The sequence below is a fragment of the Diabrotica undecimpunctata genome, chromosome 5, assembly GCF_040954645.1.
Source record: "Diabrotica undecimpunctata isolate CICGRU chromosome 5, icDiaUnde3, whole genome shotgun sequence".
NCBI classification, from domain to species: Eukaryota; Metazoa; Arthropoda; class Insecta; order Coleoptera; family Chrysomelidae; genus Diabrotica; species Diabrotica undecimpunctata.
The window spans coordinates 77,076,556-77,092,844 of NC_092807.1; the positions used below are offsets into that span (position 1 = coordinate 77,076,556).

Here is a 16,289-nt window from a genome sequence, read left to right on the forward strand (position 1 = left end):
ATATGTCCATTTCCACAATATAGGCCATTTTACAGAAAAATACAATTTTGCTCTAAATGAATATTATTTATTTCCAACTGTTAGCCCATATTTGTTTGTTGATTTCACTGTGTACTCTGTGCAATTCTTTATACTGTGAAAATGAGTTAAAAAAATACAAGAGAAACTAAATAGTGTAATGAAAACAATATTTTTTTAATATATAAAGTTTTTGTTAATTTCTTATTAAAATAACAATGTATTTAAATAATAGTTTTCGTTAAAAAATAAATATATAATAGTTGACTTAAGTAGTTTTTATCAGTAACCCACTTTTCAGGCTGTGAGAATCAAACATTGGTTCACATATTTCAGAGGCCAAATATAGTTTCTGTTGCTTACAGCCGTTTACGTTTAAACTGCATTAACGATACTTTGATATGAGAGACCACAATTGCTTCTCAGAGCTTTCATAATTTGTGATGTGTGAGCATTACAAATGCGTGTGTATTCGATATTTGATTCTCGCGGCTGTAAAATCGTATTACCCGTGTATCACATTATGCTTCTCATGGCAGTGAGATGTATTAAAATATACAGATATAATTATGAATGACCAATTTGAGACATACAGCTTTCCCCTCCTTTATTTGTTCAGAGACTATAAAGTGTAAAGCAGACATTTGTTTGTCAATTGAGAAAGACAAAATGCTGAAATAGCTGTAGTGGGAAGAAATTATAATAAAAGTTATAGAGATGTAGAAAACAAAAGTTTTCAGAGTTTTCTTTTTAGATAACATTAACTATAAGTAATGATCAATTTCGACGTAAACATTTTTAATAGCTGATATATGAAGTGAAAAGAAAGTATGAACAAAACATGAAGGAATGGAACCAAACAGTCATTAAATTGTAAAGATAAATAATGGATCACCTTTTTTTATTAGGAAACAGCTGGAAAGGAATTAGAAATCCAATCAAGAAATACCTCTAAACAAGTTAAATAAATTCAATGGATATGTCCATATAATAAAGTAATATATGGCTGGAAGTAAAAACGTAAAATCAAAACAAACAAACACCTAACCCTCAATTTTAGTACAGAAATGTCATGAATGACATTTCTCTCAACATGTTGGATGGAGGTAGCGATACATTAATTTTTACGCTACCAAATTTGACAGGCCGCTCCGGAAGTAGCGTATCGGTAGCGGTTTGATTTTGCAGACTTTTACCATAGACAATTTCATACTAACCTATGAAAAGATATTCCAGTGGAGATTTTCTTATTATTACGAGTGTTATTTGGACACACAGTAAAGGAACACGATGTCATAATAGTTTCACTTTAAATAAACGTAAAAACCGTACAACAATAAGTTCAAAATATTTTTAAAATTAAATTTCTATGCACAGAACTACTCGACACAAACAACAATCTGTCAGATACTCACCAATATGGCGAACCGATCCCATCTATTTCACCGTATGTCATATCCCCTCTCTTACATATCTCTGAGTTAAGCGAATGGAGTTTATTAGTGACATAGAAAAACCGAACACATAGAAGCGACACAATGGTCCAAAAGCGTGTACCATTTTTGTATACGCATGCCCGATTCTGGTTGTGTAACTGTCAAAAACACGTGCTTATTCTTTAATTCTGGTTGTTTTCGATAGTCCGTAGGCGTCTATGGTAAATACTCGACACAACAAGTGCATTTGACCATTTATATAATTTATTTATAGTTAAAAGGTTATAGTTATAGTTAAATATATAAGTTTATAGTTATAGTTTATAGTTAAATGTTTAATTTATATTTAAAATGTCTGGATATATTTGTGCGATTCGCGGATGTTCATCTGTGACAGGAAAAGGAATAAGTTTATTTAGATTTCCTAAGAATAATAACAGGTAATTACTATTGCTTTGTAATTATTATTAGTTATTACATAATAGTATTGGTTTGACTTTCGAACAGTAAGCCGACGCCGACGTGTCTGTCCGAGCTATAAAAAATAAACTTTTTTAAAAAAATTTGAAGTCTTGTTCTATTGTAATTTTAAGATTTCCCAATTATCGGTCTAATTTTGTTTCCAACAATTTTTAGTTTGAGCATTTTAGTAATGTCTTTGTTTCGTTTAAGAGCGTAGGCGCAAAATTTCGGGCCAATGCTTTTTAACATTGTTTTGGAATCCTGAGAAAACTAACAAATATTTTTGAAAAATTTAAACACAGAATGAAAGATTACATTATTACCGAGGGCCGAAAGTCCCTTAGAATAAACAAAAAGTTTTTTTGAATGAGATATTTGAAATTAAAAATTACACTAAATTTTCTCTTTTTTTTTACCCCTGTAACTTATTAAAATAAACATTATAGGTGTTTTCAGGGACTTTCGGCCCTCAGTAATAATGTAGTCTTTCATTCGTTGCGTTTAAATTTTTCAAAAATACTTATTAGTTTTTTCAGGATTCGAAAAAAATGAATGCATTTAAAACACATTGGCCCGAAATTTTGCGCCTACGCTCTTAAGAATTTATATTGTGTGATATGCCCACTGACTATTAATTTTCTGGTTGTTAGCTGTCATTGGCGGCTTGGCCACGTAACTTCAAAGGACTGTCGCTTCTCTGTGTTTGGTTGTTCTCTGTTAGTGATCTGTGCACAGAATATGGTTGGGTGGTGTATGCTGCGATCTGTGCGTCAACGTCAAATTTGACTAGTGAATAACCTCAAAATTATGGTGTTGCTATTTTGCTATTATTTCCAGTATTATTTCAAATTAAACTGAACAAATTGATGCTTTTAAACAATACAATTCAATTATCGTATTATTTTACGATATAAATATTTATGCACTCAAAGAATCTATTTAAAGAGATAATAAAGAATCTTTGAAAAGGCAAAACTGGAAATATTTTTTTTTCAGAAATGGAAACAAATACTGCTGGATGGATGGGCCTAATTGTAGCTTTATGTTTTACAACTTTTGGTGTATCATGGCTGTTAATTATTACAATAAGTTTACTATTATTTATCATAGGGTAAGTAAAAAATTTCTAATAATTATCAGAGGGTGCTGAGTATACTTTAAAGGGATAAAGTATTCATTGTTATAGTCTAATCTATTTAAAACTTAAATGATGGAAACACATGGAATTTTTGTTGGCTTATTTTAATGAAAAATTAATAATTTGAATTAAATTAATATAATTTCCAATGAGTTATTATTCTTAAAACTTCTTCAGTAAAATTGAAAATTTGCCTATGGTCTACACTGTTTCTCATGATCTTAAGATATTGTTTTTGCTCATGTTTTGCATGTATGACATCTAAGTATATAATATGAATGAGGACCCTAGAACCACAGAATACTAATCACAACAAGAAGCGAAAGCTTTGTCGGAACCTTTGATGTTGGGAGGACAGAAATTCAGAGTGACAGTGGCAATAAAACTATTCATTCGTACACGAAGAAAAGTAGTGAGGAAGTCGTTCAAAACTGTAGTCAAATGATAGTTACACTGAGAAATGAAGTAATCATTTTTAAGTACTCTGTTTTGTATGAATTTTATTTTTTCTGTAAAATTTAATATAACTATATATCAATTCTGTACTGATAATTAAAAAGTTGTTAAGTCAAAAATATCGATTTGTTTTTTTTTTAACAAACAAATTAACATATTAAAAGTATTTTAGTACGTTAAAAAACCGATAAAAATTGATTGAATTTGAGAGTTAATTTCAAAATAGAGATGAAAAGCAGTTGATTTCTATTACTTTTTATCGTTTTTTTAAGGTTAATAAAACACTTCATCACTCAAAATCTATATTTTGACTTAAGACTTTTTTACTTATCAATACAGAATTATACTTTTGAAATTTCTATTAACTTTGTCTTAAGTTGCTGACTTTTTTTGTTTCCTGTTGAGGAATTTCTTTGAATGTGAATATCTATTAACCTCCAACACCACAATATTTTCGCTGTGCGTAAAAACTCTGCAGCTGCGGCTAGAATGACTGTATACCCCTTAGATTTCTTTCTATGCATCTGAGGTCTCTGAAACTTCTGGTTGTATTGTAGTAAATTCAACACTCGCCAGGACATATCAAATTTATGGTAGGAAAGGGTAAAAAGTTGTAATAAAACAGAATAATAAAAAATTATTGTAATTAATATACATGTATACCTCTTCGATTTCTCTTTCTGTGCGTCTGAGGTCTCTGAAACTTCTGGTTGTACAGTACTACATTCAATTCGAATGGATATATCACATTTGTGGTAGGGAGGGGTAAAAAATTGTAATAAAACACAATAATAATAATAGAAATTTATTGTAATTAATACTAATAATAATGTTTATTTAGGAAGCTTAGATTATAATATAGATTTACAAAAAATAAGCATACTGAACACTAAATAAACATGAAAAATCACTGAAATAGAGCTACCATAAAAGTAGTACCCCTTGTGCGTGATACTTAAAAAATATATGTACAAAAAAGCAAATATTTAACAAATGTATTGATATAAAACAGTTACATATGCGCACTTACAAAAATACATTCATTTTAATATAGCATGTGACATAAATATGTCAATAAATTCAAGAAATGTTGTAGTTGGTAAACAAAGTATATGTATAAGGACAATTTACGCACAGTTAAAAATTTATTCTATATATATATATATATATATATATATATATATATATATATATTTATACATCTATATATATATATATATATATATATATATATATATCTATATATATATATATATATATATATATATATATATATATATATATATATATATCTATATATATATATATATATATATATATATATTTATACATCTATATATATATATATATATATATATATATATATATATATTTATACATCTATATATATATATATATATATATATATATATATATATATATATATATATCTATATATATATATATATATATATATATATATATATATATATTTATACATCTATATATATATATATATTTATACATCTATATATATATATATATATATATATATATATATATATATATATATATATCTATATATATATATATCTATATATATATATATATATATATATATATATATATATATATATATATATATATATATATATATATATATATATATATATATATATCTATATATATATATATATATATATATATATATATATATATATATATATATATATCTATATATATATATATATATATATATATATATCTATATATATATATATATATATATATATATATATATATATATATATATATATATATATATATATATATATATATATATGGGAGTGTGTTAGTTTTGGTGCACTAGAACTGCTTTTTATCTTCATGATAAAAAGTTTCTATAAATGACCAAGATGTTTTTTTGTCATCAAAATAAAAAACATTATTAATTAAGTTATTTCTAGTGGCTTTAATTAAATGGCATGGATCAAATATATAAACAATTTTTTGTCCATTGACATCAAATTCTGAGTTAGTTGGAGAAATGCCCAGTAATTTACTCAATTTTAGAAAATAAGACAATTCACATATAAACCTGATTGAAATAGTTTAGAAATACATTCTTTTATAATAGGAAGAAGGTGATTCGCTTCAAAGGTAGTGTTTACAAAGAAATATGCTAGTTGTTGTTTCCAATTTGAATATAAGCCTCGAACCATTATCACAAGTACATTTTGTGCAATTATTGATTCCTTTTTCCCATTTCCTATATCATATAGACCAACAATCTCATCACGACCTGTATCAAAAAATAAATTACTTTTAATAGACTTTTCATCAATACAAACACTACAGTGCTTGTCCTGACCTAACATTGTGTTCACTTTTAACTTTAGGGCATCAAATATTTGGTCATTATTCAAACCAGGTTTACAGACCAAATTTTCAGTAATTTTTTGAAGACTTCGTTTTGAGGGCAAATACAATATTCTTTCCATAAAAGCATAGGCTCTTGGGCCCAAAAAATATAGTGTTAATGCAAATTGTTTATATTCATCAGAATACCTTCTACTTTTTGGATGTTTAGTTTTTAAAATTGCTTGAGCTTTCACTATTTGTGCTAGGGATTTGTTTAAAAGTTTGTCAAACATTTGAAAAAAATTAATTAAAGATTTATTGTCTTCCTTCCTTGCACGCAAATTTTTTATTTTTAACCTCATTTTCCTTTTTCTGGGTGTATCACCAGACAACTTGGAGGGGGTTTGTGTTGCAGCTGATGTGAAACATTGTGGAGTATGGGGCCTATGTGGAGTAGACACTTCTTGCCTATTAACATCAACATCTGAAATATAAAAATATATTTAATAACCAAATAACATATAAATGTTCAAAGTAGATATGTTAATGCTTATTAGTGATTAGTTGAATGCATAATACAGTTGTAGGAGCAATAAATAAAATAACCTGTTACCAGAAACTCTTCCATCAAAGTATCAGGTATAGTACTATGTCTGTCATCATTAATGGCAACTTCCTGTACATTATATATTTCAGTTGTACCTAAAATCGTGACATAAATATTACTCAGTATGTAACCATAAGATATATGTTCTTAATAAGGCTGATAAAAGATCATTCAATTTCACAATCCAGATCTTGTTTATATTATGAAAAACAACAAACAACTTTGTATATAGTTGTAAGTAGATACTGATTTTTATATGACTTTTAAAATAAAGCACTATAATTGTGAATAAATAAAAAGTATCTACCTTCCAGCCTTATGACTTTCTTTAATGGTTCGTCTGTGTGTTCTGAATATTGGCTGTGTGAGAAAATCATTGGATGTGCTTGTTCAAATAAGGTCTTCCTTGTGTTTCCTTTGGACATGTACACCGGTTCAAAATGTTTCTCGCACATTTTATAATTAGTATGTAATTCAGCATGCTTGGAAAGCAGATCATACCTATTGGCTGCTTTCAGCCATAATTCAGCTCTAAAAAAAAGTGTATTTAACTAAAATATAAACATTCAGACAACACTTGTAACACGTTTTAATTGAAAATTTAATTTGTTCACCTGCTACGATCAGTCGGTATTGAAAAGAGACTAATTCCTTCACCAGTTTTCGATGGGCACCCACGAACAACACAATAAAATCCTTCCTTTCGTGCAGCCATCACAATAAGTTTATTACACAAATATATTAAATTAACTAACTAACTAAATAACTAACTAAAACTAAAATACTAACTAAATAACTAACTAAATTAATTATATTAACTATTAAAAAACAAACACCAAACACTTCTCAATACATAAACAAACATGACATCAAAACTACTTAAAACATGGCGGATTTCGCACATGCGCAAAGAAATTTGGATTGCGAAAAAGCCTTCCGTTTCGCTTCTTGTTGGGATGGAGTATTCTGTGCTAGAACTAAAGGAGTATAAGTGACAAAAAGTAAAAAGTTGAGCCTTGTAGAAATGATTAGTTTAGGGCACCCATCATAACCAAACTTGTATCTGACATTTAACATAAGCTTAAATGGTGTTAGAGTTGCCATATCTTCAGTTTTTTTATACTCTCACATAATATTATAGAAATGCATTGAAATTATATAAAAATTCATAGATTTTAATTAAATTAATGATAATAATTAAATGCATATACAATAAAATTAGTTAAAATGATATAAAAAATTAATAGTATTAATTAAATTACTGTATATAATAGAAATATATAAAAATTCATAGATTTTAATGAAATTAAAGATAATAGTTAAATGCATATACAATAAAAACTTCTATGGAAATTTACAATTTATGATTCACACATGTCATTGTAGGGGTTGACCATTCGCACCTAATAATAAGAAGGTCCTAATAGACAAGATGTGAAAAGGCCTTATTTTGAATAAGAAGTTAACTTGGAGACAAATAGAGAAACACATAGAGTACATGCTTGATAGATGTAACAAAGGCAGCAATTTCCTCAGAATGACAACTAAAACGTGGTGGGATTGCGATGTAGAAACGTCCTTGTTGTTTTATCGCGCTTATATACGATCTATTCTAGATTACGGTGCTACTCTTTATGGTTCCGCCTCCAAGAACCTTTTAAGAAAAATCGACACGTTTCAAAATTCTATTATGAGGGTATGTTTGGGTGCTATGAGATCAACTCCTATACAACCCTTATATGTTGGAAGCCGCTGAGCTACCCCTGGAAAATAGAAGAAACTTGTTAAGTGAAAAAAGCCTTCTTAAAATTCTATTAACTAACTCCCAGTTATTTTCAAGCGTCCGTCAACTTAACGAGTCAGATCTTACAAACAAATATTGGGAGAAAAAACCTTCCCCGCCTTTATGCATGGCATTACAAAATAATCCTATTTTTTTCAAGAAATTGCACACGGTTGACAGAAGCTTAGACTACTTCTCTTTATTTCACAGAACTGAGGTTATAATACCCACTTATAGTGAGAACACCATTATGAGTAGCAATCTTCTAAGATCTCTACTGCAGGGTTATAGGGAAGCCACAGGCGCATCAAAAACAACAGAAGGGACTGGATGCGCATACTTTTTACCTGCTACAATCGTAGAATTCAAGTATAAACTAACAAATGAATTTTCAATCTTTTCAGCGGAATTAATAGCTATACTTGAAGCTCTAAAATATGTTAGAAACGCCTGCAATAGACATATTTTAATTCTGTCAGATTGCCTTTCAGTTTTGCAGAGCATAAAAACTGGCTCTACGTTGAAATATATGCTTAATACATCAGATGTTACTACGATTTTCAAAAAAAATGAGCAACTTAGATGGAAAGAGCAATGGAAACATTACTGCTCTACAAACCATAAAAGGTATACCTCTTTACAATCAATTATACCTCAAACAACCTTGTTTCAGAATTTCAAAGCTCCTCGTAAATATATTACTACTATAAATCGAATACGCTTTGGACATGCATGCTACCCATGCCATTTATTTAAAATAAAAGTCATCGATGATGATAGTTGCAAACATTGCGGTAAGCTAGGTGACCTCGATTACATATTTGAATGTCCTAAATTTATTCAGCATTCAAACTCCCTGTATACAAAATTAACTGAATGCAATACATACCCTCCATATAATATACAGTCCTTGTTAGCCATAAATTCTGTAACAATATATAATTTAATTATAGAATTTTTGTACACATTAGAACACATGCATAGCTTTATAAATCTGGTACTCGTTCATGAAAACTTTCATGAACGTATATAGGGTTAGACTTGTACCCTTTGTTTATCCTATATGTAACAATACCTTATCCGCGGTCCAGTATTGTTTGTCTGTTAAAATAAATGTCTTGATGGACCCCTAGACGAGAAGCGAGTGTCCTTGTATTTTTCTTCGACGTGTTCTTCTATTAATTATTCGTCTATTTCGTTTGAGGAATATCGCTGTGCATTTGTCTGAGAGAAATAATCTGTAATTATGTGTATATACTTTCTTAAGGAATATATTATAACCTTTAGAGACTGGCTGAATGACGAAAGTCTATGCAAAAAAAAAATGTTTCAACAATGTTCACAATGTATAATTCATGAATTTCACTCTTTTTCTACAATCATTGTATTTTTGAGTTTTATTTCAACAAAAATCTTATAAAACTTTCATGTAAATTAATTATGAATTTTTTATTACTATCTAGAAACTGTGAGAAAGGAATATTGTTTGACAGTTTTACAATGAATTTCTACAAAAAATATTCAATTTTCATTTAATGTAATAAAACAATTTTTAAAAATACATTACAACCTCTTCGGGGTGCCCCGAACCGCCAGATGAGAAAGTTTCTGACGAGGTCTTTTAGACCTCGTACCGCCATATTTGAAGTCTGGTAAAAATTGATTCCGCCATATACGAAGAACTTTGACGGGGTCAAATAGACCTCGTTACGCAGGGAACGTGTTAACTTTGTCGCGGCTGGTATCTATATAAAAAATATACAATACAATAATAAAGGAAGAATACGATAATGGTAATAACCATTAAGTGGTTATTTAAAAATATGATTAGTTCATTCTTATAGTTCGAAATTTTATTTATAGTGTAAGTTTTAAATAATTTTGTTGGACAATTAGATGTAAATATCAGGATCGAATTGTTTTCTAATGATTCGATCCTGATTCGATGAATTTCGTCCGATTCTTCTCGATCGACGATGGTAAACGAAGGGTTGAAGTATGGAGTAAAAATTATAGTTTTATTGACAGCTATTGATAATTACAGTCTAGTGGTTGGTTAAGTAACTTTCTATAATGGACTGCGCTCAAATGAGCTCAAATCCCCAATTTATATTTTACAAATAATGTATACCTCAGCACAGAGGTTAATGCTCCTATCATACTAACAAACTTTGAACTATGAGCTTACAATACAATTCAATCTAGGCCGTTATTGCAATACTTAGGAAGTTCAATTAGAAAATAGATTATTTGCCAATTTAATAAGTTTGCAGGTTGAAGTTGAATGGACTCTTATAATTAAAATATTACACGATATGTTTCACAATGTTTCAACTATACACCGTGAAACTATAAAAGGTTAGGAAGTTAAGAATACTGTCAGATTACAAATTAAGGGATTAATTCGTGATTAAACATTGTTAATGTTCCTTGTATCTCTTCTTTTAGTTATTCCAATTTGTCTACTTTTATGTATGTTTTGTATTTGTCTCATAATTTTTTGAAGCAAAGTATACAGGGTGTTTCACGATAAGCTTACACTATCTATATATCAGAAACTGTATAATTAGTTTCCGATATATAGATAGTGTAAGCTCGTCGTGAAACACTTTTATTGCTTTTACTTTTAATTTCTATTTTAGATTGGCGTCCTTATTGCATGTGCAACGGGTTAGTATAGAGAAGTTTTATATAAAATGTGCTGGAAATCCTTTAAGTTCAAGTTGTATAAAAAAAGGAGGTCTAGAGCAGATCGTTAAACAGTTAGAAAGTCCGAAAAAAGTACAAAAACACGACAGCCGAGTAACTGGTAGTGAGTTAATTGATAGTTCCTTACAGGAGATTTTAGGTTATATTATCAGAGATTATATTTTAACTTGGTATAATCTTATTACTAGAGATGTTGAATTTACAGACACTACAGTGCGACGTACAGCTCAAACATTGGCTATAAATATTTCAAATAGGTAAGTAAATATTAATTTATAACAATTTTGCGAATTTGAAAATAGTTGGGATTCAATACATATTCATACTATGAGTTTATATATATTCTGACCTTTTTAAGGAGAGTTTGTAGCATTTTCATTTTACTGCGTATACAGTAGAGCGTCGATTATACGAAGTAATTGGGGGACATGGGTGTTCAGAAAATCGGTTCTTTCGGATAATCGAACTGTATTGATATAGTCATACATATTTATCCACAGGCGAATGAAAGCCATATTGACATACCTACATAAGTATTTATATGTTTAATGACAAATAGGAATTAAACAAAAAGATCAATATTTACAACAAAACATACTCTAGATACCATATAGATAAATATTGAATATTTTTTAAGCGATAATTACTAACGCTTAAAGGTAGTAATTGAGCTGATACAAATTCAAACTCGAAAAGTCCAAAGAATGTCTCCTAAAACTTGACCACTGCAATGGTTACAGTTGCAGTGGGTACAGAAGTGCCACTTGCTTTGGCGGCCATGAACGAAAACGATTTATTAATATTATTTTCTGTCTGGGCTATACGAAATGTGTAAAAGATTAAATCTGTTAGCAAAAGCTGCTATCGCTTTGTTGAAACAAATTGCCAAATATATGGCCTAGGAGAACAAATTCGTTAAACTTCCCGTGCTCGAATCGGTATCAATAAAGTGTTATGAATCATTTCAGCATATCCCTGCCTCATGAGACACTTGGCTGATACAAATTCAAACTAAACTCGGAAAGTCCAACGAGTGTCTCATAAAACTTATCACTGCAGTGGTTAGCGTACAGATGTGCCACCTGCTTTGGTGGTCATGAACCAAAACGATTTAATAATATCGTTTTGTGTCCTCCGGGCTATACGAAATGTGTAAAAGATTAAATCTTTTAGCAAAAGCTGCTATCGATTTGATGAATTAAATGGCCAAATATATGGCCTAAGAGGAAAATTCGTTAAACTTCCCGTGCTCGAATCGGTAGCAATAAAGTGCGATGAATCATTTTAGCATATCCCTGCCTCATCAGACACTTGGGCTGATATAAATTCAAACTCGGAAAGTCCAACGAATGTCTCATAAAACTTACCACTGCAGTGGTTAGCGTACAAAGGTGCGACCTGCTTTGGCTGCCATGACCGAAAACAACATAATAATATCGTTTTCTGCCCTCTGGGCTATACGAAATATGTAAAAGCTTAAATCTTTTAGCAAAAGCTGCTATCGCTTTGTTGAATTAAATTATATGTTAAACTTTCTGTGCTCGAATCGGCATCAGTAGAGTGTTATGAATCACCAATAAGATGATGTCATCAAAATGATAGCCAGACTAAAATGGAGATGGGCAGGACACAGCTAGAATAGAAATATGCTTTATTGTCACTCAAAATTGTACAATTTTATGGAAAAAGCTTACAAAAATTTAAAAAAAAAATAACAATAACAATTAAAATTTACTAAAATTACATAAATTGTCAATATCGCAAAATAAAAGATAATAAAATATACAATACATTGCAAAATTTAACTAAATTGCAAATTGCGTAATAAAACCTTAAGAACTAGTTTACGAATAAGTTTAAGTTGCTGTATGTGATACCCAAATATAGAATTTTTCATATAAAAATGATTGCACGTCATCCAAGATTTACGACGTCAGAACCCCACAGCGTTTCCAAAACATCAGAATAGTAAGTAAGTGAGAAATTTTTAAAATGTCAACTATTTGTCAAACTGTTATATTAACAGTAAATACACTTAGTTTTAAGACTACTGCAACGCACTAAAATACATAAGAAAACATATTAATACAAAATTATATATTCCAAATTTTAAACTTACCTATTTTAGAACATTAATAGTAAAAACGTCCCGCCATTATTTCTTGTTTAAAATAATCTATCTTATATGAAAGCTTATCAGCTTTTTACATACTGTTTAGTTGTTTTAGCATAGCACAATCACAATAATCAACAATAATTAGTTTTTAAAGCAATTAATCTAAATTTAATATGTATTTATAAATACAATTTATTAGTATATAATATATTATGATCAAATTGTGTAAGAAATCAAAACATAAACAAAGTTCTTACTCTAAAAAAGCGGCAACACTTTAAACAATTTTACTACACGCTGAACTGTCATTAAAATTTAAAGTATTCCCGTATCAGTTCCGTACAATTGTCTAATCTATTTAATTGAAATTATTATTTTGTAGAATATTAGTTATTTCATAATATTTATATTATTAATAATAACAAAAGTTTTTGGTTACTTAATCAATATATTTCTAAAATTCCTAATATAATGATGATTACATTTTTCCGATTATTATACCATGTTGACGCCTATGAAAGATCGAGCAGTTCCGGATGGGTTTCGTATTATTAGCTGTGTTAGGAAAATTTGAACTCAACTTTGAAGGTTGACGTTCTGGATATATATATATATATATATATATATATATATATATATATATATATATATATATATATATATATATATATGTATATATATATACATCCGGTTAATGTAAGCTCCGTTCTAAAACGGTATTATACTAACTCCAGTAGAATATACACCGTGTATATTATTATCTGCGTAGCGCTTTATGTAGACTCAGAGCAACACATAGGATTAAGTGAACTCTGTATTAGGTTAAAACACTTTTGGGATCCGTATATATTCTTTCGCGTACACAACTAAACTCTTGCGATGTTGCCAATAATTTGATTAGTCGTAGACTTTCAAATTTTACAGCAGGTACGTTTTGGAACTTCAAATTTATTTAAATATCAATCAATTTAGTCATCGAGAAATTTCACAAATACTTGGTTAATGTAGTTAAATATTTTACGGTGGTAATTTATATTACTTGCTTTAATTATTTTTAAACTTAAGTAGTGTCTATTATAAACTTGGAAAAGGCAAGAGTTCATTTTTATTTATTAGTATTTTTTTTTTTAAATGCGTTGGCACTGAAATATTTATTATATAAATGTACGTTCCGATGTTTCGATTGCTACAGTTTATGACGTATAGTCCTTCTCAGAGCCTTCTTTCAGTGCGTCATTAATTGTGACGTCATATACTGTATTGGATGTGTCGAGAATTATTTCATGTAATTATTGAGAATTGTGACAGATGCCAGAACCGTACTTACTTTTATTGCAAGGTGGATTAAATAATAGTAAACAATATTGTTTATTAAATTCATAAATATGGAAACATTTAAAAACGACAACACAACGATCCATTTATTGTTTATTTTATAATAGTATATAATACAAGTGTAGTTAGTTAGTTTTCTAGTTATACAATTAAATATTTGCCGCCATTTTTTTATAAAAGCAAACAAATACTGTTTTCAAAGATGTTTATTACGTAACTTATAAATTAATTACATAAATAGGGTATAATTCTAAACATAAAAACAATTTATTTACTAATGCCTAATAATAATACTTTATTGAAGACATTGAAAAGTAGAATTTGGATATCAATGAAATATTAAAACCTTTCCTGTATATTTTTTCGATCATTATTTCATGACAAAAAACTAATGATATATCTGAAACAAAAAAAATCATAAAGGCGACAGGAATTGTAAGAGAAAATCGTGTACAAAAAAGTCCAGTAATGGAGTCTAAAATTGTTTGCTTCCTACAATTCTGGAATGGGTTAATTACTATTTAAATGGGAATAAGCCACAATTAAAGGTTAAAATACGTTTATTGACGTTCTAATTTCCACTTCGGAAATCCTTTTTTTTTCCGAAGTGGAAATTGAAACATCAATAAACGTATTTTAACCTTTAATTATGGCTTATTCCCATTTAAATAGTAATTAATTTAAAATGCCACAAGAAAATAGCTTCACAACAATATCTGGAATGGGTGTAGTAGATGCGCATGATCAGTGCATATCGTTATATCGAATAAGTTTAAAAGGTAAAAAGTCATGGTGGGTTTTATTTACGTACTTTCCTGACATGACCAGTGCCAATGCCTGGAAACCTCATCAAATTTATACTGAAAATGTGATGTAAATAGTGAGAATTCCGTCGTCATATAGACTATAGTTATTTGGGAGATGGTATCACTTCAAGAACACCAAGAAATAGAAAAGCTGGTTCCAGAATTGAAGTCACCAAAGGCTTTCATTTTCCAGGAAAACTGGATGTTTTGAAAAATACCATACAAATACCTAAACCCATTTGAGAACGCCCTTGTATTTCAAATTGAAAAAATTTTTTTTTTGAATATATATATGTAATAGATGTCACCCAACATTTAATTTAATTTATTTAATATACGGGACAAACCCATTAAATGTTACAATTTACAATATATAAAATAGTGGTTTAAGTACACTTATATATTATATGTAATTAAATCTTAAAACCTATAAATCCAGCAGTTAACTCTATGATTCTAAGATCCAGCACTATAAAGACGGGAAAATAAAACTTCATATGTTGTGTACCTATGGGTGTCTAAATAAGGATATCTGTCAATTTGGAGAATGAAACAACAACGTATGCTGCTATTTCATATATTTGAAGATGTATCGTTGACTTTCGTGCAACAATATCAGTTCGTCAATATGCTCAATTAGATACCCCTAGGTACACAACATACAAAGTTACATAGTTAAAACGGTTAGAACCTTACAATATATGTATGTACATATATATATATATATATATATATATATATATATATATATATATATATATATATATATATATATATATACCATGGTGCCTATAACGTACCAATAACTTTCTACAAATATTTATATGTATATTCATTGAGAGACATATTAAATACATCTACATTCTACATTCAGGTTGTTTAACAAAGATAAGTATCTATTCAGTGGGCCATTGGCCCATGGGTTTTTCTATAAAATGGAACATTAAAAGTACATAGATAATGCAAATCATGGTAATATGATACTCTAAGAATACTCTGACTCACAAGAGAGAGACAATCAATTCTACCATTTGTCAATTTAAAAATCAAAGTTAAACCAAACATCACAATTTTGGTGTTTTC

The 16,289-nt window shown here is 28.9% G+C and overlaps 1 protein-coding gene across 4 annotated transcripts in view; it reads left to right on the forward strand.

Moving 5' to 3' along the window:
- The first annotated feature begins 2,679 nt into the window (after positions 1 to 2,679).
- Positions 2,680 to 16,289, forward strand: part of LOC140441409 (sorting nexin-13-like) — a 1,016,720-nt gene continuing 1,003,110 nt past the window's right edge. For 2 of the 4 annotated variants that reach the window (XM_072532120.1, XM_072532123.1), the window contains exons 1-2: positions 2,680 to 3,027; positions 10,883 to 11,206. In XM_072532120.1, the coding sequence (XP_072388221.1) occupies positions 2,915 to 3,027; positions 10,883 to 11,206 (437 nt within the window). In that variant the 5' untranslated portion in view covers positions 2,680 to 2,914. The remainder of the gene's footprint in view (positions 3,028 to 10,882; positions 11,207 to 16,289) is intronic. The other 2 variants (XM_072532119.1, XM_072532121.1) reach the window with 2 other exon arrangements.